The sequence below is a fragment of the Mus pahari genome, chromosome 21, assembly GCF_900095145.1.
Source record: "Mus pahari chromosome 21, PAHARI_EIJ_v1.1, whole genome shotgun sequence".
Lineage (NCBI taxonomy): Eukaryota > Metazoa > Chordata > Mammalia > Rodentia > Muridae > Mus > Mus pahari.
This window is the reverse complement of record NC_034610.1, coordinates 35138633-35163073: the sequence shown is the minus strand read 5'-3', so window position 1 is coordinate 35163073 and position 24441 is coordinate 35138633. Positions and strand designations below refer to the sequence as shown.

General features: G+C 41.0%; 1 protein-coding gene across 5 annotated transcripts in view; it reads left to right on the top strand.

The window, feature by feature from the left end:
- The window catches only part of Grm1 (glutamate metabotropic receptor 1), a 381700-nt gene that overhangs the window by 124716 nt on the left and 232543 nt on the right, over window positions 1–24441 (top strand). For all 5 annotated transcript variants that reach the window (XM_029533139.1, XM_029533140.1, XM_029533141.1 and 2 more), the window contains one exon: window positions 5056–5305. In XM_029533139.1, the coding sequence (XP_029388999.1) occupies window positions 5056–5305 (250 nt within the window). The remainder of the gene's footprint in view (window positions 1–5055; window positions 5306–24441) is intronic.

The window sequence follows — 24441 nt, the reverse complement described above, 5'->3', positions numbered from 1 at the left end:
AAAAAGGAGCCCATGAGTCAAGACAGGTTACCAACTGTGTTAGTCACTGTTTTAGTGCTATAAAGTCAGCATGGCCAAGACAACTCTTATAAAAGAAAACATTTAATTGGGCGTTTTCTTAATTCAGAGGCTTCATCTATTCCCATCATGGTGGGGAGTATGGCATCATGCAGAAGTGATGCTGGAGAAGTAGCAGAGAGAGAGAGAGAGAGAGAGAGAGAGAGAGAGAGAGAGAGAGAGAGAACAATGTCTTGGACCTGGCATGGGCTTTTGAGAAATCAAAGATCACTCCCAAAGACTCTTCTAATAAGGTCACACCTCCTAATCCCTCTAATCCCATCGAAGCATTTCATTCCCTGTTGACTGCACATTCAGATACATCGGAACCTATGAGAGCTAGCTTATTCAAACCACCACAGCAAGCATTCAGTTCTTCCCTAAGCAGGCTTTATACCTGTTGAGAAATTTCAGTTTTCCCTGCTTGGTATCTCAGTCTATTTGTAGAGCAAGGGGTTTGAACTAAGCATGCCCATTACTAGGCTTAAAACACAAAGATTTTTCTTATTCTCATACAAAGAAGGCTCTTGGTCACTTGACTCGCATGTGTTTTGAGGAAGAACTAAAATAAATTTGGGCACTGAAGCCCAAGGGTTTCATCTCAGCAGTAAGGTGGTCTGTCCTATAATGCCATCTCCTGAAAGACTGATAGTGATTTTCTGCACAAGTCTATTTATAGCATCTTGTGGATTCCCAAATCTGTATTTAGAGAGAGAGAGAGAGAGAGAGAGAGAGAGAGAGAGAGAGAGAGAGAGAGAGAGACATCTCATTTCCTTCCTTGTACACTCTCTTGTAGCTGAGTAATGTGTTTGTCAGCTGTCTCTCTTATAACTAGCCTGTGCTTCTTGCTTTGCAGTGACTTGTTTCCACAGTCCAGGGACACGGGGCTCCCATGATGTGTTAAATTCGTCCATTTGGACTCCCCTAGACTGGATGAGCAAACACATAACCTGATTACAAAATCTTATGACAAAGGACACAGCAAAGCTTTCTTCTTTTCTTAAACATACAGGGAAGTCAGTGCTTGTTACACTATCACAGTTGTTAAAATTCAAGTTACAAGACCATTCTAGAATAAATTACTTCATAATTGCTTGACTAATAATTGCTATATTTCCATGAAAGGACATAGATATAGAGACAAAATTTAGAGCTAAGATGAAAGGATGGACTATCCAGAGACTTCCCCATCCGGGGATCCATCCCATCATCAGCCACCAACCCAGATACTAATGCACATGCCAGCAAGATTCTGCTGAAGGGACCCTGATATAGTGGCCTCTTGTGAGGCTATGCCAGTGCCTGGCAAACACAGAAGTGGATGCTCACAGTCAGCTATTGGATGGAGCACAGGGCCCCCAATGGAGGAGCTAGAGAAAGTACCCAAGGAGTTGTAGGGGGCTGCAACCCTGTAGGTGGAACATCAATATGAACTAACCAGTACTCCCAGAGCTCGTGTCTCTAGCTGCATATATAGCAGAAGATGGCCTAATCGGCCATCCTTGGGAAGAGAGGCCCCTTGGTCTTGCAAACTTTATATGATCCAGCACAGGGGAAGGCCAGGGCCAAGTAGTGGGAGAGGGTGGGTAGGGGAGCAGGGGCGGGGAGGTATAGGGAACTTTCGGGATAGTATTTGAAATGTAAATAAAGAAAATAATAATAATAATAATAGAAAAGAAAAAAATAATAATTGCTGTATTTACCCAATACCCTATTTTTGTCTAAAAATGTGGTTAAATTTTCTAATATATATATGTATAAACATATTTGTATTTTGGTTGCTTGCTTGTTTTTAATACAGGTTTTCAGGATTTCTCTGTGTAGCCCTGGNTGTCCTGGAAATCACTCTGTAGAACAGGCTGGCCCAGAACTCAGAGATCCACCTGCCTCTTCTGGGATTAAAATTGTACGTCTTTACTGTACAGACTGAAGATAGTTTTAATCACATTATTCTGGACTGAAGGCATATAAGCTTTGCTGATACTTATCATTATTATTATTATTATTATTATTATTATTATTTTGTTGTTGTATAGCCCTGGCTGTCCTGAAATTTGCTATGTATAACAGGCTGTACTTGAACTCACTGAGGTCACCTACTTCTGCTTTCTGAGTGTGAGGATTAAAGACATACATCACCATACCTGACAACACTAAATGTTATTAATGAAATCCTGGCCTTTTGATAGATCCAAAATTTGCTTTATTTTAATTGTACCATTTTGCGTGTTAATAAGATCCAGTGATTTTTGTAAACTTGCTACCCACTGACTGTTTATTTTAAATTACTTGTTTATATCCCTGCACATTTCTCAATTGGCCTGTCATATCAAAAGCTCTTTAGTGAAATTCACAGTAGTGAATTTAAGTATTTAAAACCATTCAAAATACTAAGCATACATCACAGAAAATAAAAAATAAGCAAAAATATCAGATAAAGGTATTGGGATTAAAGTGGTAAGCATGACCAAGGTTTATAGAGAGGGTGATTTATGCTAATTAAAAGGGACTTTTCAGACAACATGGAATGAATATGGAAATATGGTCGACAAGACGATCTGCTAGAAGAATGTCTGTTCAGACGTTGGAAACAGGCTAGGGCAGAAAATGGGTGTTCTGGGGGCATTATAAAAAAAGAAAGGTGGCTATGGTAGTAAGGAGGGTGAGAGAGGAAAGGAAGAGGCAGAGCTGGGGAAGATAAAGGGATCAGCCTGGGTTTAGCCTGGGAGTCCAGGTGAGGTTTGATTTTCATTCTAAGCACGTTTCAACTGCAATTGGAGCTTCCTGTAGAGGGGCAGTGCAGTGTGATTCACACCTTAACAGAGCAGTAGGTGTGAAGTGAACTCCTGAGAACAGGAAGGGAAGTAAGGAGTTGAATCAGGAATCATGAGGCCAAGGCAGTAGGATGGGCTGACAGCGCCTTGCTGAAGAGGACCCTCTTGGTGGCCCTCCCAGACTCTTCCCCTCTGGTGCTCTGATCAATCTCTTCCTCAACAGTTACAACAGGGATGAGTGTCATCTGTTAGTTTCAGCTGTTACTTCTCCCCTTCTGTAACTGGATTCAGGGACACACTGGCAAGAATTCCCTTGCTCGGCAGTGAGGCTGAGCCTGTGGAGTGAGGTTCTCCATCTCGTCCTGTGGGACCAGCCTGCAACTAATTAGCAGCAAAAAGCTTCCTGCTTTGTTAGCATTTGTCTCCCATTGTCCTCTGCTTCTCTGCTCCTCTGGCTCTCTATCAATTCCTTGAACAAGAATCTTTATCTTGAGCCAGGTGTGGTGGCGCACACCTTTAATCCCAGCACTTAGGAGGCAGAGGCAGGTGGATTTCTGAGTTCAAGGACAGCCTGGTCTACAGAGTGAGTTCTAGGACAGCCAGGGCTACACTGAGAAACCCTGTATCAAAAAACTAAAAAAAAAAAAAAAAGAATCTTTATCTCGGACTTTTCTTTTAGGGAACATGACCTAAGACATGGTTTTTGGCTAGAAGAGACTGAAGCAGAGCTAAGAGACTGGATTAAGAATGCTCTGGGCAATAGAGACGAATCTGGTATATGAGAAAAACACAGAAATTTGGTGCAGGGAGGCGGGAACTTCTAATGGAAGGTAACTGAAAGCAACATGCATGCAAACGACAGAAGGAAAGGGCATTTATCCCCGATAGGCTGCCTTAGAAGTCTAACGGGGATAAGCCAGGAAGGCAGATGAGGCTCCTACTCTTTTACTCCACCGGACTTTTCAGCCTGAACATACAGATATAAGACTAGTCACATTCAAATAGTACGTGAGGGCACATGGCTAAAGGGAACACCCGGGGTAGGAGTGTAAAAGAACAGGGAATTTTCCATGATGGGCCCTGAGCATAGCAACGTTCACAGGGTGAGCAGAGATGTAAAAGAAGGCAAATGAACCAAGGAGTTGGACTTTTAATAGTGAGAGGGCTGGAGAGCACGGTGTCTCGAGAGTCAGGAATATAAAGCGCTTTAGTGGGCAATGTGACCCTGAATGTGGCGAGCTCCTGGCTAAAATGAAGGCCCTGGGTTATGACAATAGGGTGTGATTAGTAACTCTAATAAAGGAAAAAACTTTGGCGAGAGACGATTTTGAGATGGTGGGTATATGTGTGCCCAAACTCATGAAGCTTAAACATTACATGTGTGCAGACTTTTAACAGACCAATAAAACTCAAAAATACTTGATTTAAAAAAAATACAGAAATAAAGGAGAGAATGGAAGATTAAGAAGCAAATCTGTTGGGCTAGCAGATGAAATAGTAACTTAGGTGGTCATAATATAAGAGAACTAAGTTCTCAGTCATAATCTGAGAACTCTTTTCTTTTAATTGACACATTAGAATAGTCAAGGGGGCAATGGGGACTATCGACCTTGAGCAGGGGTTGGCCTTAACACTTAAGACTTGCGTCAGGAAGACTGACAGACTGTGTCAATGAGGGAAGATTTATAGAGGTCGCCGTCAGCAGTTGGATTAATCGTTAACTTTCCTTCTGTGTTCATTCATATTGAAATCTGAAATGAGGACTTCAGCTGATAAGGTGTCGGTAGATCGCCCCGGTTTGGAAACTTTGCAGAGCTTCTTATCTGAGTGTCTGTGCTTTCACTTGGAATCCAGATGAAGCCAGCTGACCTCCATTCTCTAATGGACTCAGCTTTCCTACGTGGTTAAAATATGGGACAGACATTATTAATCGTGGCTATAAAAATAGGGAAACAATCCTTCATTTCACAAGCAGTCTTCAATTGTGGAGTCCTAGCTCACGTATTTTCTGTTTTTGTTGGCTTTCATAGAGTTGGATGTTGGCTATATCTGAATACTTTCTGTTCCACCAAAGCCTCCTCCCAGACCCAGTTATACTTATATACTTATATGTTTGGCAATACCACCCTCCTCTGCGCCCCCCCCCCCCAACAAATCCTCCTTAAGTTCACAGGCCAGTGGCTAACCCTGTGGAACTGAACATCTGTTGATTGTTTCTGGACAGGGAATTACGGCGAGAGTGGGATGGATGCTTTCAAAGAGTTAGCTGCCCAGGAAGGACTCTGCATCGCACACTCGGACAAAATCTACAGCAATGCTGGCGAGAAGAGCTTTGATCGGCTTCTGCGCAAGCTCCGGGAGCGGCTTCCCAAGGCCAGGGTTGTGGTCTGCTTCTGCGAGGGCATGACAGTGCGGGGGTTACTGAGTGCCATGCGCCGCCTGGGCGTCGTGGGAGAGTTCTCACTCATTGGAAGGTAATCTCTCTCTCTCTCTCTCTCTCTCTCTCTCTCTCTCTCTCTCTCTCTCTCTCCTTTACCCTCCCGTCTCTCCTCTTCTCTCCCCTGCCCTCTTCTCCTCCCCCCAAATAGTTGGTAAGTATGGATTCTTTCTACTGATTTGTTTTCTTAACTGAAGGTGAGAGGCACGTGCAACACAAGACTGACTAGTGTCTCTCTTCAACCAGTCAGAGCTGCGGTCCTGTCCTGAATAGAAAGCCACTAGAAGCAGCATGGCTGATAACAAGCTGATTAGACTATTTTAGAAAGAGTCACGAAGTTGTTTGCCAGGATATGTCCACATCTTGGCAAATAATTGTCCTTTGCCTTGACTTTCTACTGCCCCCGAATAAATGATATCCAGCACAGAGCCCTGGCATTGGTGAGTAGAAGGCAGACGCAGGAAGAGAATGTCTGTTAAGATCTGAAATTTAAGGAGCTGTCTAAACGGGCATGAAATCACGCAGAGTTTATGGTGATACAATCTCTTGTCAAACTGTGTGTGTGTGTGTGTGTGTGTGTGTGTGTGTGTGTGTGCGCATACTATGTGTGGAGGCAGAGGGAGGGGTATTTGCAGAAGGATTTTGCAGAGCAGTATTTTATGGTGTTCCAGTGTGATTTCTGCAGATGTCTTAGGAGGGGTTCAACCTGTCTTTTCTCTTCCTGGAGGATATGGACTTCTATGGGTACTGGTTCCCAAGATCCTTTATTACTTTTTTCTGTAGAGTTTTTGACCCAACAGATTCCATGCTTACTTAGTTATGTTCTTAATATTGCTGGAAGGAAATGCTGTTCTCCCTACTGATTCTACCTCAGGAAGCTGCACCTGTCCTCAGCACCCCAACACTCCTCCAGATATTGGTGCCCCCTCTTTCTCCCATACCAGATGGGGTATAATCATGTGGCTCCTATAGGGTGAGCTCAACTGCTGGTCCCTTCTCTCGGAAGCTGGGGAACATCATCACCATCATCATCATCATCATCATCATCATCATCATCATCATCATCATCATCGTTGTCATGTCCCTAGAGGACTCTGCCTGCTCCATGGCTGTGGTAATGATTTTAAAGGCCCCCCTCACCAGCAATTGGAATGAGTAGCCTGGGACACTAGAGTGGGTTTTGAGAAGCAGGTAGGATAGAAATACAAACCAACCAACCAATGAAGAGACACCAAGACAGTCTTCAGGAACGGGAGGCATGGTGGCCAGGTCACCCTGTGACAGGACCTGGGAACTGTTGGGTTTGGGTAAAACAGCACACGTGCACTCAGGATCACCTTGGCTTCTTCTGTGTGATGGAGGTCTGTGACACCACTTAAAGCACTCGTGAAAAAGCAGGTCCTTAAAGGGGATGCATTCAAAGAAGATTTCTGTTTCTTTTAGGAGGGAAAAGGTGTAACCACCATTGTTGAAGTGTTACTCAAAATACTCAAAATGCTGGTCTTGCTGGGCGTGGTGGCGCATGTCTTTAATCCCAGCACTTGGGAGGCAGAGGCAGGTGGACTTCTGAGTTCAAGGCCAGCCTGGTCTACAGAGTGAGTTTCAGGACAGCCAGGGCTATACAGAGAAACCCTGTCTCGAAAAACAAAAAACAAAAAACAAAAAACAAACAAACAAAAAAAGCTGGTCTTAATCTATGTACCAGGGCAGATTGCACTCAGTCACTTTTCAATTACTTCTATAAAATCCTTTTTTTAAAGAGAGGGAGAGAGAGAGAGAGAGAGAGAGAGAGAGAGAGAGAGAGAGAGAGAGAGAACGCATTTACTTTTAACAGTCTTGTCTATCATTTTAAAAGCAATGGCGCTCTGTTCATTCTCTTTAATATTTTGGAGGTGGTCTATTCTAATTTAAGAAATCTTGACTAGACATGGCAGGTGTGAGCCTCTGAATATGCAGACTGTCTGGTTAGAAAGCATGATGGTCCGAAATAGTGCCATAGCTGCACTGTACGTCCATCCTGTCATCATTAGTTAAAAGCTCAGAAAGCTGATGCAATGACACCTTAAACCTTCCTGGCTTGTCTTGTCTGCTAATAAGGGAACTGAGCCTATACAAGCATGTCTGCGAGTCTCATGTGCACTCATGAAGAGGCCAGCCACTTGTCCTTGTACCTCGCTCATTTCTCTTGTTGTCTGTATGGCCATACCCCACTGGGTTCTCCTGATACACCCTTAGGAATGACTGTGGAAGTGAGCATGTACATTCCTGAGAACACTGTTCTCTGTACTGGTGGCTACTGCTATGGAGGCATTTTTTCCTTGCTGTGCCAAAACCGTACCACACTTTGCCAAAGGGAAGGAAAGTATCTTTTCCTTTCTGGGCTGCCGTCCATGTGGGTCTATCAAGCTGGTGTTGGCTTTTATTTCTGTCTCTTAGAAGGTTTTGAAGAAAACAATATTTTATAGTTTTTTTTCCCATAATGCTCCTTTAAGATCCAGCCATGAGTCTGCAGGGAACTGAGAAAGGGATACGACTGACTATGTGACTGCACTCCTTGACTCGATGAGTTCTGCCCTGAGTGTTGCCTGTAGACACCGAGCAAGCACAGCTCCCTACTCCAGCATCTGTGTCCAGATGGAATTCATGACTTCTAGTTGCTCCAACAATGCTGAAAGGCACACCCTCTTCTCAGAGGCCATTCTTTACAGGGTTTGTTTACTTCCCTCTGGCATGGAATAATTCTGGTTGCTGTCAGGTTCACAAGAGGGCATTGTATATAGGTGGCAACGAGCCTCTTTTTTGTACAGGGAAAGACAAATAAGTCTGAGGGTAGATTGCAGCAGCAGATATTTCATTATATATAAGTAGAATTTCCTGGATGAAGATCTACATGCTCCCTGTCCATGGATGTTGTTTTCCACACTTCACATCATATCATGAATATTTGCATCATGTCAGCAAGCCATTTTCAGGTTTTTATGACTTCTGCAGTCATCTGTCCCTCAGCCCAGTTTAATACCTTAATTGCCTCTCTACTCATAGTCAGGACAATCTGAAAAGTTTAAGTCAGGTGATGCCAGTCTTTACATCTCATGAGCAATCCCTTAAAATGCATCCTAGTTTCTTTCATAGCAAAGTCTATGAAAAATTCTCCAGTCTTATCATTGTGATCAAGTTTTTAGGAAGATGTTCACACTAAGATTTAAGTCTTAGTAAGCCAATTATGAACTGAAAAATCTCTGTCTGGACTTGATTAAATACATGGTCTTAGTTACTGTTTTATGTCTCTGAAGAGCTACCATCACTAAGGCAGCTTATAAAAGAAATCACTTAGCTGAAGGTGTCAGTTCTAGAGAGTCATGAGACTCTAGAATCATGAGCGTCTAGAGGTCATCATGCTAGGGAGCATGGCAGTAGACAGGTAGATGTGGCACTGGATCACTTGCTGAGAGCTTACACCTGATACACAAGCACTAGGCAGAGAGGAGAGAGAGAGAGAAAGAGAGAGAGAGAGAGAGAGAGAGAGAGAGAGAGAGAGAGAGAGAGAGAGAGAGAGAGAGAGAGGAGGAGGAGGAGGAGGAATAAGGGAAGGAGGGAGGGAGGGAGGGAAAGGAAGAGACAGAGAGAGACAGACAGAGAGAGGTGGATTTTCAAAGCCTCAAAGTCCACCCACACTGACATGTCTCCTTCAAAAGTCCATACTTCTTTCAAAAGACCACACCTCCTTCAAAAGGCCACATCTTCTAATCCTTTTCCAAACAGTTCCACCAACTGGGAACCAAGCATTCAAATATATTAACCTATGGGAGCCATTCTCGTTCATACCGTCATATACACCTTGGTCCATAGCTTAATGGCCATGTCCTGTGGAATGTTGGCTTCACATTTGCTACCACGGGGCTAACTGAGAGCTACATCTGTGATATCATGAGAAGATTATTACACATATGTGGCTATGTTGGGAAAAGATCAAAATTCTAAATGCAGATAACAGTTCCTTTATTTTTCCTTCTATTAAAAATATTTTTTTCACATTATATTTTTCCTTGCTCTACTTCTCCAAATTCACCCTGTCTCCCCTCTCAAATTGATCGACTCTCTCTTTCTTTCCCCTCAGACAGGCTTCTAAGGCATAATAATACAATAAAATATAATAAGATAAAACAGAAAGTAACATGTCAGAATAGGACCAAACAAACAAACAAACAAACAAGAGCTAACAGAAGGCACAGGGATAGGAGAGCCACTCATTTGCACACTCAGAAATCCCATAAAAGCACTAAATAAGAAGCCATAAAATATAGACAAAGGACCGGGTGCAGACCCATGCAGGCCCTGTGTATGCCGCCTCAGTCTTTGTGAGTCCCTATGAGTTTTGATCATGTTGATTTTGAGAGCCTTGTTTGCCTGCTGTCTGCCATCCCTTTTGGTTCTTATGCTATTTCTACCTCCTCATCCACAGGGTTCCCCGAGCCCTGAGGGAAGGGATTTCATGGGGACATCCCATTTAGGGCTGAGGGTTTCAAGGTCTCTCACCCGCTGCATATTGCTGTGAAGCTCTGCATTCTTCTCATCTGCTGCTGCAGGAGGAACATCATTAGGAGTCATCTCTAAAGATGGCTGAACAAGGCACTCATCTATGGACACATCAGAATGTCATTAGGAGTCATTTTATTTCTACTTTTCTTTTCTTCTTTTTAGAACAGTAGTGTTTGATTTTTACCCTAGGTTCCCAAGCTATGTAGTCTCAGGTTCTTAGTCGCCCAAGCAGTGGTGGGTGTGGATTCCATCTCGTGGAGTGGTCCTTAAGTCAGATCAGGTATTGGTTGGTTACTTCTGCAAGAATTGTGACCCCATTGCCCTAGTATATCTTGCAGGCAGGGCACCATTGTAGATCAGAGGGTTTGTGGCTGGGTTGGCATTTATGTTTCTCCTTTGTTAGCACGCAGAGCACTTTCCTCTACCAAAGACACTGAAACATAGGGATAATAGCTCTATGTAGGAACCAGCTCGACTTCTTTACTCACTAAATAGTGAAGGTCTTCTCTTTAGCAATGGGATTTAGCTATCAGTTTGTGGAGAGCAACCTATAAGCTTGGCAACAGCCTGGATTGTTTCGGGATTCCCATGACACCCCACTGACCAACCACTCAGTTAGATGTAACCCAATCCTAGTATTGGAAGCTTCTTTTGGTTTAAGATACAGTTTTTATTGAATATATAATTCATAGTTTCAGCTTAGAAAGCTAAAAACATAAATAAAAGTAAAACTATCATACATTTGGGAACTGTCCACATGGATTAGTAAACTATTGTCTAAAAAATAAAACAAAAAGAATTTCTTAAAATTAATAAAATATTCTATAACAAAAGAATGTCAGATAATGGAAAAACGTAACAAAAGTAACCACTGGTTCATAGGACTGGCTCTGACATAAAATGTTCATGTGACCTTGGTTACTCAGTGGTTCAACCCGAGACCATTTATTTTTTCCTTCAAAAATGGAAAATTTGGCTCTAGATCCTCTTTAGGATTTTTACAGTCTTACCATTGATAATTTATTAAGATAGTATGATGCAGCTCTGATCAATAGAAAATATATTTATGGATTCATTTTTATGTAATCTTAGTCATGCATTGGGTTCGTTCAATCCACATTGTCTCACCGGTCACCTTGCTAAACCCAGAACTCATTGAATGAGCTCAGTGATTTTGCCTGTGGTCTTGAATCCAGCCCATCGGCTCACAGGAGACTATAACTTTGGACCATTAGGCATGGCATCTTCTTCAGGCAAGGTAAGTTTGATGATGGTCATCCTCAAGCAAAGGAATAATGTCTTCTTGGCTGTACAGGAATATTATTTTAGGGCGATTCTTAGAATTATGCTCACCATATCTACAGTGATTATTTTAGTGATGATGGTAGTATGGATGTATTTAGCACAAACCGCCTCCCAGGCTTCCTGCATGTATTTTGTGTATCAGTTCACTTAAGCATCACAACCATGCGATGAGAGGGTATGAGTCCGTGCTGTTGCATGGAGAATTAAATTTCTCAATGATACAGACAGAAAGAGTCGACATCTGAGGATTAGAATCAAGTCATCGGCTTCTGTGGTTGTCCTCAGTCGCTTATTCTGTGTGCCAGGGTGTGTTTACTTTGTTTAAGTGACAGTAGAATCACCCCTCCATTTTCTCTCTGTTTGCCCCCTCATCCTGACACCACCTACTTTATTGTTAGATCTACTTTCATTGGAAAAGAATAGGCTGAAGGAATCAGATCACACAAGAAAATTATTTTATGTTTCTGATTATCTTATTTCTCTGAATCGCTTATATTTCTTTTTCCACTACTAAATATTTTAAATGATGATTCAACAAAGGGGCTTGTGAATTCTTTCATGACTCACTTTATTTTTCTATACAGCCACTCTTGTTATCTATCCCTTTCCTTCCTTCGTGTCTTTTGTTTGGTGTTGTGACCCACTGAATTTAACTAGGCCTGTCTGGTAGCCACAGGCTTGGAACTATGCACCGGAGTTTTGTGAGAGCTTTTGACACACAACTGAAGACAGAGCTTGCTCCTCCCCCAGAAACAGTAGCAATAGCTCAACACTGGAAGGTCATAATGCATTAACACTTTCCTGATCCAGGGTTGGGTTTTGACAGGCCGTTTTATGTAGGCCTAATACAGACAAACATAGCTACTGTGGGACCATGGTTACAATAGCCGTGGCATGTCCTACCAGTACCCTTTTCTATGTCTTCTCACTATCTCTGGCTCTTACACTTTTTTTTTTCCTGCTTCCCTTTCTATAATGGTGACTGGACATTACTGGGGTGACATCAATGTCCTATTTCAAGACGATTGCTTCAGCTATCATGTATTTTAAGCATCCCAAGCGGCCATGAATCTCTGTATTCACCACAGACTCTTACCTAATTAGCAAAACACTTTTCAGATAAAATTGCCTTGCTAGTTTTCTCTTTATTTCTAAGTAAGATTTTAGGGGCGTCGGTGTGCTCATTTGCATATAAATGTCAATGGACAGGTATTTATATTGTTTCAATATAAACTTTAGCTGTTTAACAGTACCATTGTAAACATTCATGGTCAATTCTTCTGTGGTGGTCCAGCTTTATTTATTTTTTAATCCATATCTAGAGAAAAGCTTATGTGTCATAAATGTGTGGCACTTTTAGTTTCAGAAGTTACTTCATAACAATCCACCTAACTGGTTTCCAGAGTGGCTGAAAAACCACTTGCAATTCTAACAGCCATGTAAGAGAACTCAAAATTCTTCACAGTTTCACCAAAATAGGATTGTCGGTCTTTTCAGTTTTAGCTGTTCCAGTGGGTGTGCAGTTGCGTCGCTTTGTGGTTTGAATTTGCATTTTCCTAATGACTAATAGCGTTGTGAACACGTCTATGTGCTTATTTGCCATTTTAATACATTTGTGGGTGACAACTCTTGTTTACAGCTGTGTCCATCTCACTGTCAGTTTCTTTGTGTTGTGGCTTTGTGGGGCTTCTTGATCCCTTTGATGCAGAAATCACATTCATACTAGGTTAGCAGATTTTTCTTTTTCTTTGTCTCTGAAGCTCTGATTCTGTTAGTGGCATTTTAGAAGATAAAGTTTAATGTTGACAAAACATAGCTACCAACTTCTTTTGTGCCTCATACTCTGTCTATATGCTCCAAGGCCCTATGCATTTTTAAAGAATTTGTGTAATTTTTTTCATGTTAACTACGATTCATGGGGAGTTAACTTTTTATGCTGTGAGTTAAGAGTGAGATTTTCTTTTAAACAATTAATTGCTGCAGAACTTTTCATTGGAAGGGCTATTTTCCCTGTCAAAATAGCTCTTTATTAAAACAATTATCCCATCACTAATCTTTCTACAAACTACCTGTAATGTCACTTATCCATTTGCCTATCTAGTATCCTTCTAGTATCGCTAGCTTTATTCCTTAACCTACTGTGTAGCCTGGAGATTATCACTGGATAGTCACGCGAACTTTTTCGCTTATTAGCTATATATCTTTCTCTATGCACATGTGTACATATTTATAATTGTCTGATGATATAGACAACACAGACCTTCAATACTAAGCTTTGGTATCAGAACTCTGATGCTTACACTTAAGGGGCTTGCAGGTCTTTTTCCATTTCTAGAGTCTGCCCTACCCAGCTACTTATTCTAGTCTTCCTCCATCTTTCAAGGCCAATGGAATTGAAAGGTTTTTATCTCCCAATCCCCCCCTCATTGGGTTTTCCTTCTACCATTTTCTACCATTGTAAATGACTCCTGTGTTTACTTTGGACCCAAGTAGACAATGCAGGACTATCTCCATAATAAGGCTACCTTTCTTAGAAGCTTTGGTTTCTATCTGCCATATTAGCTCCCTTCTGTTACGTAAATTAGTGTGTTTACTGGTTTCAATGAGTGTGTGGCTAACTTAGACTGGCCATTATTTTGAATAGCAATCTAGAAAGTGTGTGGGTTTGTGTGGGTGGGTGGGGGGCATGCATGCTCTCGTGATGAGTTTCCCACAAGAAAAGCAATGCTAAGGAAACATGTAGTGGAAAAACAAAAGACACTAGAGAGATGAAAGGTTGAGGAGAGGATAAATAGTAAAGGAGAGATTTTGAAATTGTTTGACATCAGATGTGATAATTAAGGTCATTCAGGTCATCCTTAGAGCAGTGATACTTAGTGTGGGAAGGGTCAGGGTGTGGCATTTCCACATGTGAGTCAAGGTTAGTAGTTTGTTAATATGTTTTCACTGTACTTCTAGAGTTAATTTGCAGCATTATATTTGATGTAATGTTATTTGAGATTAATTTTTTTAAAGATTTATTTATTATATGTAAGTACACTGTAGCTGTCTTCAGACACTCCAGAAGAGGGCATCAGATCTTGTTTTGGATGGTTGTAAGCCACCATGTGGTTGCTGGGATTTGAACTCCAGACCTTTGGAAGAGCAGTCCGGTGCTCTTACCCACTGAGCCATCTCACCAGCCCCTTGAGATTAATTTTTAAACGTGTAAAGCACTTTATAGTTTTTATGGTTTTAGTCAAACACCAGTGAATCAGTAGAGAATTCTAGGTCATTAATGCAAAAGTGAGGACCAGATTTTAGAAAGACAAACAGCTGTGTTTCCTCTTACTAAAAGTAGTGAGGAGACTGTGGGATGAGAGTTTACACAGGCTTCAGTGGTAAGCCTGCTCAGATAGATATGTTCTAGTAGGAGCACTCTTCCTGCTGGAAACCCCTGGCCTTTGACAACCCTCAGGCATATCTTTATTTAAGGATAAACTATTTTGATGAACAGTGCAACAGTTAAGCATCATTGCTTTGACCATTCTACAGAGAAGGGACAACTAAGCCTTTCCTACTGGTAGATTACTTCAGGGTTTTATGAAAAAAATCTCTGGGAAGGGTTGATAATTACACAAAGTCTCCATTTCCCCCTAACATATTTAACTAGAGCTCTACTTGAAATTACAACATCAGGTATGTTCCATGTTTATAAAGCTGTAGAGCCATCCTTCCTCTCTGTATTTCTACGTACCTTCTACTTTCCCCTTCTTTCCCTTCCATCTTTTCTCCCTTGCTTTTGTGTATCATTTAGACAAGATTGGCCTCAACTTCACTGTTTATCTGAGGATGATCTTGAACTTCTGGTCTTCCTGTTCACACCTCCCATGTGATGAGATGACAAGTGTTTGCCACTATGCCCGGCTTGCGCAGAGCTGGAAATTAACCCAGAGCCCTGAGCATGCTAGGGAAGAACTCCAACTGAACTGTCTCTCTAACCCAGCATCCTTTATCTTTATCTGGGATCTCTTAGCAATAAGGTGAGGTTTGACAATGTTGTAACCAACGAAAAGAAACATGTAGACAACCACTTATAGAGTTCAGTTTAATCATTTAAAATCTATTAAAACGTTTTATACACTATATTTAAATTATATTCTTTTCCTTCCTCCAGTCCCTCCTAGATCCTCCCCACCTCCCTACCCTCTCAATGTCATGTTCTCTCTCAACAAATCCCCCCAAACCAAAAATTGATACCAAAAAAAAAAAAACCTAACAAGAGTCCAAACAAACAAAAAATGAGAGAAAAAAATAAGACAACTCAAAACAAACCAAATCAAAACGTCCACATAAAAATCCCACCACAGATTTCATAGTAATAAAAAAAAAAACCCTAATGGCATGTTCCTGTACCCATAGAACAGAACATCCTTCAGCCCTCATCAATGAAGCTTCTGGCTATGGATGCTAACTAACAAAGAAAACCATAACTGCACAATGTACTGAGAGGGGAAGACTTTAGAGAACTCAACCCTACAGGAAATATCTTTATCAAACTCTTTATTTCAAGGTTCAAAAAAATCTAGGCTTAAGAGGAGGAAGAAGGACTGTAAAAATCAGAGGTGGTGGGTGACCCAAAGCAAACAGCATCTTCTAGACACAAAATGATTCATACATATATGATCTCACAAGAACTGTGACAACATGCACAGGACCTTCACAGGTTCAAAACAGACAAGATCAGAGCACTGTGAAAGGGAAGGAGACAAAAGAATCCCACCCCAAACCAAGAAGCTATAAGCAGTTGAGATCTGCTGAGAGAGGAGAAATTAGTTTTCTCCAAGGGAGTAACACTGGGTATCGCACTCCTGTGTGTAGGAGAAGTTGGCCAACACAAAGTAGATTATGTTTTTTTGGCCAGCTTAGTCATTTTCATGCATTATTCTCCCTAGTAGTCATTTTCTCTTTGCAGGAGAATAGTCCCTAGAAACTCCCTAGACAATCCACCCTCTCCCCAAATATAGGTACAGCTTCAAGAATTTGTGGTAACACTAATAATAAGTAGGGAGCATGATCTAAAAGGTTTCTGGGTTTGATTCTTTTTTTCTAATAAGGCAACATATTTTTCCTTCCATGCTCACCAAATATAGCACATTGAATAGTTATTAAAATTCACTCGTCATTGTCTACTTGGATTGCAAACCAAGCTTAAAAAGTGCAAGGAAGCTGGAATTGCAAAACTATATTTCAGGAAAGAAGTACAGAAGAGTTGCCCGCTGGCATGTGTTCTAAAGAAGAATATTGAAAATTATTAAATCAATGAACTCATTTTGGTCACTAAATCCATTTGGAAAAAAAAAAATGACATTGATTGCTGTAAAGTCATTTAATGAAGCCTGTAAGGTCTCACAGATAACTGGGAGTTCATTAGCTGGGTTTCTCATCATTAGATCAGGATTGTTTGCACTCCCATCTGTAAGCTTTTCTACAAAGAGAGGAAGGTGTTTGCTGAGCCTGATGTTTTGTAAAGAAGGACTTACGAAATGCAAATAGTTTTCATCCACTGGAGGTCTTGTCCTGTCAGGCTTGGCTTGGTGACAGTCCACTTTGAAATTACTCACTGGGATATTGCAACTTCTCAGGTTCTTGTAACTCTTTGAATGTCTCTTTCTGTGGGGCCTTTCAGGTTACATCTGACCAAGGGAGCAAGGGGAGGCATTCTCTTTTTCTAACCTACTTCCGCAGGTGATATTTGGTTTCTTTCCCCCATTTTTGCTCTTCCCAATAAGTCTTAGGTCCAGAAATTTAAGGTGAGGAGATTGCACAAGGAAGGGAGATGCTGGCAAATTTAGCTTTGATGTCATAGTTTCCATTGTAGTAGCATTTGTGCTTAAAATTGTAGTCAACATTTTCAAGGTAAGTGAATTTCCTTTTAATCATTTTAGTGTTTAAAGCTGTTATGCTAATGACCTTAAAGCCAGTATCAGGATAAAACTTTTGCAATGATACTGTTACAGGTCTTCAGTACCCATGGCTAGGGCTAGCATGAGAGTTTAGTAGATTCTTAGTACACTTAGTACACTTTCAGATATTTTCTTTATTTACATTTCAAATGCTATCCCAAAAGTTCCCTATACCCTCCCCCCGCCCCTGCTCCCCTACTCACCCACTCCCACTTCTTGGCCCTGGCCTTCCCCTGTGCTGGGTCATATATAGTTTGCAAGACTAAGGGGCCTCTCTTCCCAATGATGGCTGATTAAGCCATCTTCTGCTACATATGCAGTTAGAGACTCGAGCTCAGGGGGTACTGGTTAGTTCATATTGTTGTTCCACCTACAGGGTTGCAGACCCCTTCTGCTGCTGATATTCTTAAAAGTCACCTTTCTCCAAGGTGAAATTGTCTTAGCACCTTCCACAATAGGGTTATTGCAATCTAACGGCATTATGGAGATAACTGATTTTAAGTCCATTCTATTAGAACAACACATGTTACCCATAAGCGCTGTCATCTATTACTGATTGGACTTGATATGTGCCCCTTTTCTTTTGTAAATATTAAGCATTATGGATTTTCTCTATCAGAGTATTAAGAGAAGAAAGAGCAGAATCTGTAAGTCTGAGCTTAGAACATGGTTCTAGCATTTGCTTTTCTGATCTCAACCCAGGAGAGTAACAAGACCTGGCACATATGACCAGACAAGACTTATCTAGCAACTCATAGGGCTAGCCTAGGCTATAATGGGTCAGGTTCATTTTATAATACTAACAAGTTTAGATTGTTTAAATTTTAATTCTTCTCAACTTATTGTGAAAATAGTTCATAGAGGTTATATTTCATTTTTTTTCCTCCAGGATACGACTCAATCTGTATTTTAAAAAGGCTTTCTTCAATTTTTTCTTGCACAATGTATACACATATATGTATATAGACATATGCCTAATAGTCTTCAGTTCATAATTTTGTACTTTTTTCTGGTGCCGTGAATGGAACCCAGGACCTCACCTATACCGGGCAATTGCCCTACCATGTCATTAAATCCTCACCCCCCTCACGTCTTTTTAACCACACAGTCTTTGTTACTGTTATGAAATATGCTGGCAAAAGCAATTTAAGGAAGAAAATGCTTGTTCTGACAGTTCACAGAACAATCCGCCGTGGTGGACAGTTAAGGCAGCTTGAAGTTGCGTCACATTTAAGATCAGGAAACGGAGTCAATGTATGTTACTTATGTCGTGCTCTGATTCTCCATGTATACAGTCCAGACTTGCCTGCCCAGATGATCTCAGCCACAATTGAAATGGGTTTTCAGAAATCCCTAACAGCAGGTCCAGGGGGCCTTCTACCAGGTGACTCTAGGTTCTGTCAAGATAGCAGCACTCATGTCGCATGTGATCCCATGGTGAACCCTGAGATTATGTTATAGCGTGGCTCAGTCCGCAGCACACACCTTTAACCTTCTTGCTGGAACACAGACAGACCCTCAGCATACACCTTTAATCCTAGACAATAAAGGTAAAGTTAGTTAGTAGGAGGAAACATCCATGACTAAAAGTGATGTTTAACTGAGTGACAGACCAAGGGATAAATCAGAGAAAGATTTGACAGAACACGATCTGCCCAGACTCTCACAAGATGATAGAAGAAGAGAAGGCTACTTAAGAAAGAGAGCAGAATCCCAGCACTTGGGAGGCAGAGGCAGGTGGATTTCTGAGTTCGAGGCCAGTCTGGTCTACAAAGTGAGTTCCAGGACAGACAGGGCTACACAGAGAAACCCTGTCTCGAAAAACAAAACAAAACAACAACAACAACAAAAAGAAAGAAAGAAAAAGAAAGAAAGAAAGAAAGGAAGGAAGGAAGGAAGGAAGGAAGGAAGGAAGGAAGGAAGGAAGGAAGGAAGGAAGGAAGGAAAGAGAAAATGGAAAAGGTTTTAAGGGTGAGTTTTACAGAGGCAGGCCAATGAGAGAACAAGCTGGACACAGGTGGACAGAATGAACCAGAGGATGAGAAGGAGCCAGAAGATTAGATCAGATTGAGAGAGTTAGTTTGAGGTCAAGCAGAGCAAAACGGAAGGGCTAATTGATTGAGTCACTCAGCTTGGAGAGGGATTTGCGCCAGAATAGCTGAGTTGAACCAGCTAGCCAGAGCTCAGAATGATCAACAAAGGGTGACCTTATTCAGTAGTAAGTCTCAGAGGCTAAAAATATTCTTGGCCTAGATTAGATTGTATGGAGGCTAGAACCTTCCAGAACTGGGCCTAGGTTAGCAGACAGAGTTGTAGCCTCAGAGATGATAATTACATCAGGTGAATAAAAGTTACCTTACACACTGACCATTATATCCATTGAGTCAAATAGGACACGGATGCGTTTGCTGGATTCATTCCAAGTGATACTTTGAAAAACTGGCTTCCTTTATCTTATTTTATTATTATATATATTTTTTCTACTTATATGATATCTCTACCATTACTGTACTATTTCATGACCTTTCTCATCAAGTATACTTTTTGCCCTGTATTCATTATTTAAAAAGATATTTAAGACAGAATTATAAACAAGAAATTGTGAGAAGAGAATGCCCCGTTCTTATGGTTCCTAATGGAACAGGGACTGGCAATGCTCCCAGTAGGACCATGGAGTCTGTACGTTGTAATGGGCCCATGGAACTCTTCGTTTTGTGTGTTACTCTCATGTACTCTACTTCTTGGAACAGATTTAACCAGGGAAAAGGCTACAAAGGTGCAGTGCAGACATTCCAACTATATTCACCACCAGTGTCCCTTGTTACTAATATTTTGTATTAGTAGGGTATATGTGTCACAATTAACAAACAAATCCTGATACTAAGTGTTAATATGTCTACTTTATTCAGGTTTTCTTAGTTTGTTGTTTTTTTTTTTTTTTTTTTTTTCACCTCAAATGAGGCTACTAGCTAGCCCTGGCTGTTCCTTATTTCTATATAAAAAATGGTTTATTTTCTTATTTACAGTCTTGTTTAGCTATCAAATGTCTGTGCAGACAAACTCATGATTAGGACTCTCTACTCAAGACTAACATTGTTCCATTGTCTGTATTATCTTTCAGCATTGCTGGGGGAAATGTCAGTAAGGATGAACCCTGAAATTCAGTTCAAAGTCTTTGGCCCACCCACGGAATGGTGTAATGTGGGATTAGTGATACAGGAGTGAAAGTAGGTATTGAAGAAGGTCTTGTGAATAGTAGTAGATTTGAATTTATATTGGAAGTAGTGTTTCAGATATGAAATGGACTACAGACTATACACTATTGGAGAATTACAAATGTGCAGACTGAAACAATAAAGTGTACTAAAGAAAATAAAATCAACTTTCACATGCATGTAACTAATACCTAGCAGTGTGTTCTAGAACTAAGACAGCAGGACTAAGTCAGTACCCAGTGCTTGAGGGACTTTTGGCCATGTTGGATGGCAAAGGCATGAATACACTTGCAGAGGTGTGGCCTTATAATCCCAGCTGAGCCTCCTTCAGAAGGAACTGACAGCACCAATAGACTGTGCTCGCCCAACTGCACATAGAGAAAATGTGAACGCACACTGAGGAAATTATGAACAGTCACAAACATTCCCACACTTAGAGCTCAGCCCCTCAATCTTCTTCCTTCTTAGTCTTTGATCTTGTAAGAGTTTTTGAGAATACTTAGGAGAGTCTATTTGTGTTTTTTCTGTCGTTTCTTAGATCACAAACGAGGTTTCAAATATTGGGCTCGCATGTATTTACCTTATGCAGGGCCCAGTCTATGCCGTGGGATCCAATAACATCAGCACTATCACAGACTCTGTTGCCGCTCCTGTTAGCCGTTAGGTTTTCCAATAAAGGTTAACTTACTTTGATTGATCAGGAAGGTGAAGCTGTCTGTGGCTTATTTCGGTTCATTGGATAAAGGGAAAGTAGCCTCCACTTATTTTGTATCATGAGACTAAAGCAACTGAGAAGCTGGCACATGGAGCAAATGAGATCTTAGAGTTCTCATGAAAGTAAATGATAGATAACCTGCATCGTGCGAGAGCAGTAGCTCATAGACTCTCTCCTCCCTGTTACATCTGAGGATAGGCTACCAGCCTTCTCTGTCTGTCTCAAATACATTATGTAACTTTTGATAATTATCATTTTTTTAACATTTGAATCAAAATGGAATGTCGTATCCAGATGTGGTTCATTTCAACTTTGTTAAAATTCGTTTTCTTCATAGAATTTTATTAGTTTTCCAGTGATTTACTATTTCCAGCCTGCAGACTGTTTGTTCTTTTAAAGTACTGTAACCATAGGTTGAAGATGATTTTTTTTTGAAACAATACTCTCTTAATATGTGACCTGAGCAGTTCAAATGAGTGCTGGAAAAAAAACATTTACTCCTGATGAACATTTTGAAAGGAAATCATTCCAGTTATTTCTAGACATAAAATCCGGAAGTATGACCCAGTTTAGCCGCAGGAACCTCGTCTTAGTCTTGTTCTTTGCTGTCACAAAATGCTCGAGAACCTTTCGATTTTCTTAGTTTTTGCCAGCACCACTGTTAATTTTTTTCATGATTGTGAGAATGTGTATGAGGGTGGAGCAGGTAGTCTTGGTTGGAGAACAACCTTCAAGTTCAGTTATCTTCTTCCATCGTGAGTCCTGGCAATCAAACTGAGGTCTTAAGGTCTAAACAGCAAACTCCTTTACTCATTGACTGATCCATCCTGCCAGCTTCAGATTCACTCTTTTATTTCCACTTATTTATTTATCTATTTATTTATTTATTTATTTATTTATTTATTCATTCATTCTTTCATTTTATATCTCATCACAGCCCCCTTCCTCCTTTCCTCCCAGTACCACCCTTCCATGTTCCTTCCTTCATGACCCCTCCACTTCTCCTCAGAGAATGGGGAGACCCCCTTGGGTACTCTCTGCCCTGGGACAGCCAGTCACAGTATGACTAAGTGCGTCAACTCCCACAGAGGCCCAACCAGGCAGTTCAATTAGGGATGGGGTTCCACTGGGAGGCCACCACCGAGTCAGAGACAGCCCCAGCTCTAATTGTTAGGTGACCCACATGAAGACCAAGCTTCACATCTCTTATATATGTGTAGGGGACCTGGGTCCATCCCCTGCATGCTTTTTGGTTGATTGAAGGTAGCCGAACTGCGCCACATCTAAAAGATGGCGCTGACTTCTTGTGTATGAGTCAGCAAGGCGAGGCTGTTTACCACCCGAAAGGTACCAGTGCGCATGTACTAACTATGTCACAGCCCACTCTCAGGGCATGCAAATTGAGCACCAAAGCTGAAGCTAATCAGGTACTGACACAAGCTCCCTAAGCGTATATAAGCAGCACCTTTTCCTCCTTTGGGGTCCTCTCCATCACGTTAAGAAAGCTGTACAATAAACGCTTTCCTACAGAAGAATCCTGTTGTCCGGCATCGTTCTTGCTGGTGAGGCGGTGTGCCCTACAGCTGATAGTTCAGACTATGTGAGTTCCCACAGGTCCAGGTTAGTTGACTCTGTAGGTCTTCTTGTGGTGTCCTTGACGCCTCTGGTTTGCTCTTAATACTCATTTTTTAAATTTTTTATTAGATATTTTCTTCATTTACATTCAAATGCTATCCCAAAGGTCCCCTATACCCTCCTTCTGCCCTGCTCCCTTAATACTCATTTTAAAGCATGCTGGGATTCTAAAATACTTTAAACCCTTCAAACGTCTGCTCATTCCCCATCATTACTGAAACACTTCAGTTCTCAGAGTTAATGTTGCATTATTTTTTTTTCTGATGCTAACACAAAATATCTAACTCAGAAAAAAAGTTTGTTCTTGCATACTAATGATGTCCAAGATCTGCTTTAGCATTTGTTTAACTTCGGAATAGGATTTCACGATATATTACATCATGGCAGATAAACAGAAGGGGGCTTTTTCTTTTGGGTTTTGTACTTGTGTGTGTGTTTGTGTGTGTGTGTGTGTCTAGGCTATCTTGATGAGATTGACATTAAGAATAATATCTGCCTGGAAGAATTAATCCAGTTTCTCGACTGGGTAATTTATTCATGAAGACATCTTTGCATGATTCAAATGTTTTATGAAAGCCCTATCTACTCTCAGTATTGTTACATTGAGGATCTAAACTCATGGGGTTTTGGTAGAAAATAAGCTACATTTAAACTGTAGCAGGCCTTAGTAGGATAGCACATTTTTAAACCCTCAGGATTATGAATTGAAAAATGGTAACGTGCTGAGGAGCTTTTAAACCAAGGCAGAGATGGTGCTCTCAACTGTCCATCAGCCAAGGAGCATTAAGACAAGTCAGGAACATAAATAGACCTGTGGTGCCCATGGGTAACAAATGCACTGCAGTGAGGGATTGCAGTGAATATAGAATGAGCTTCGAGGGAGGCTAAGAAACTTGAAATCTTCACACATAACTTGCCACCTCTTAAAAAAAAATCCCAAAACAAAACAAAAACCCCCACAACCTCGCCAAAGAGTTTCGGTGGGAAATGGAGTGTGTGAGGCACTGCATAATAAAGCCTGTATGGTAACTTCAGTTCACTAAACAGAATATGTCTTATGTCATCATCTTAACATATGAACATACTCGAGATTATGGGAAAAAAAAATCTTCAAATAGCTTCCAGTTTTAAAGTGCGAAATGAAACTGTAGAAGGGAGGCGGCTATTCTTAACCCATCACCGTGTGGAGCAGAACTTCTCTCTGCTGCGATTGTACTCATGGTCTGACTGTGTGTTTATAGCATTTGGTACATAGTGGTTGCTTTGTATATTTTGCTTTGTAACGTTTAAAAGGAGAAATTTAGTAAAAATCAAGTTGGGGGAGAGTAATAGAAAATCATCCATTGACTCAAGGCCTAGTTTCAAACAAAATCATTTTGCCATTTTCTCTTTTGCCAGGAGTGCTGAAAACCAAATGTTGAATTCAGTATCAGATGAGAAAGATCCATAGCTATTGTTTTGATCAGAATAATTGACAGTGAAAATCAATGTGTGATAACTTTCCATTAGGGCTTTGTTAACTAAAAATCTGGAAGATGGGGATATAACCCATAAAAAGTTAGAAAAGACTGTCTTTTGAACACACAGTAATTCAGTTATTGAGTTTTAACAAAATCAAAGGGATTATTGAAAGGAAAACATACTAGAAAGTTCCAGGGGCAGGGATGGGATGTCCATGGGAGCTCTTAGGGAGGCCCAACAGGAAACTCCACCCCCAACAATAGAGACTCTTGGTTTTCTGCTTGTTCTACCAGAACTAAGTGATAAGACCATATTGCTGAAGCTACCACCTGCAAGGTATGGAGAAATCAAGCAGAAA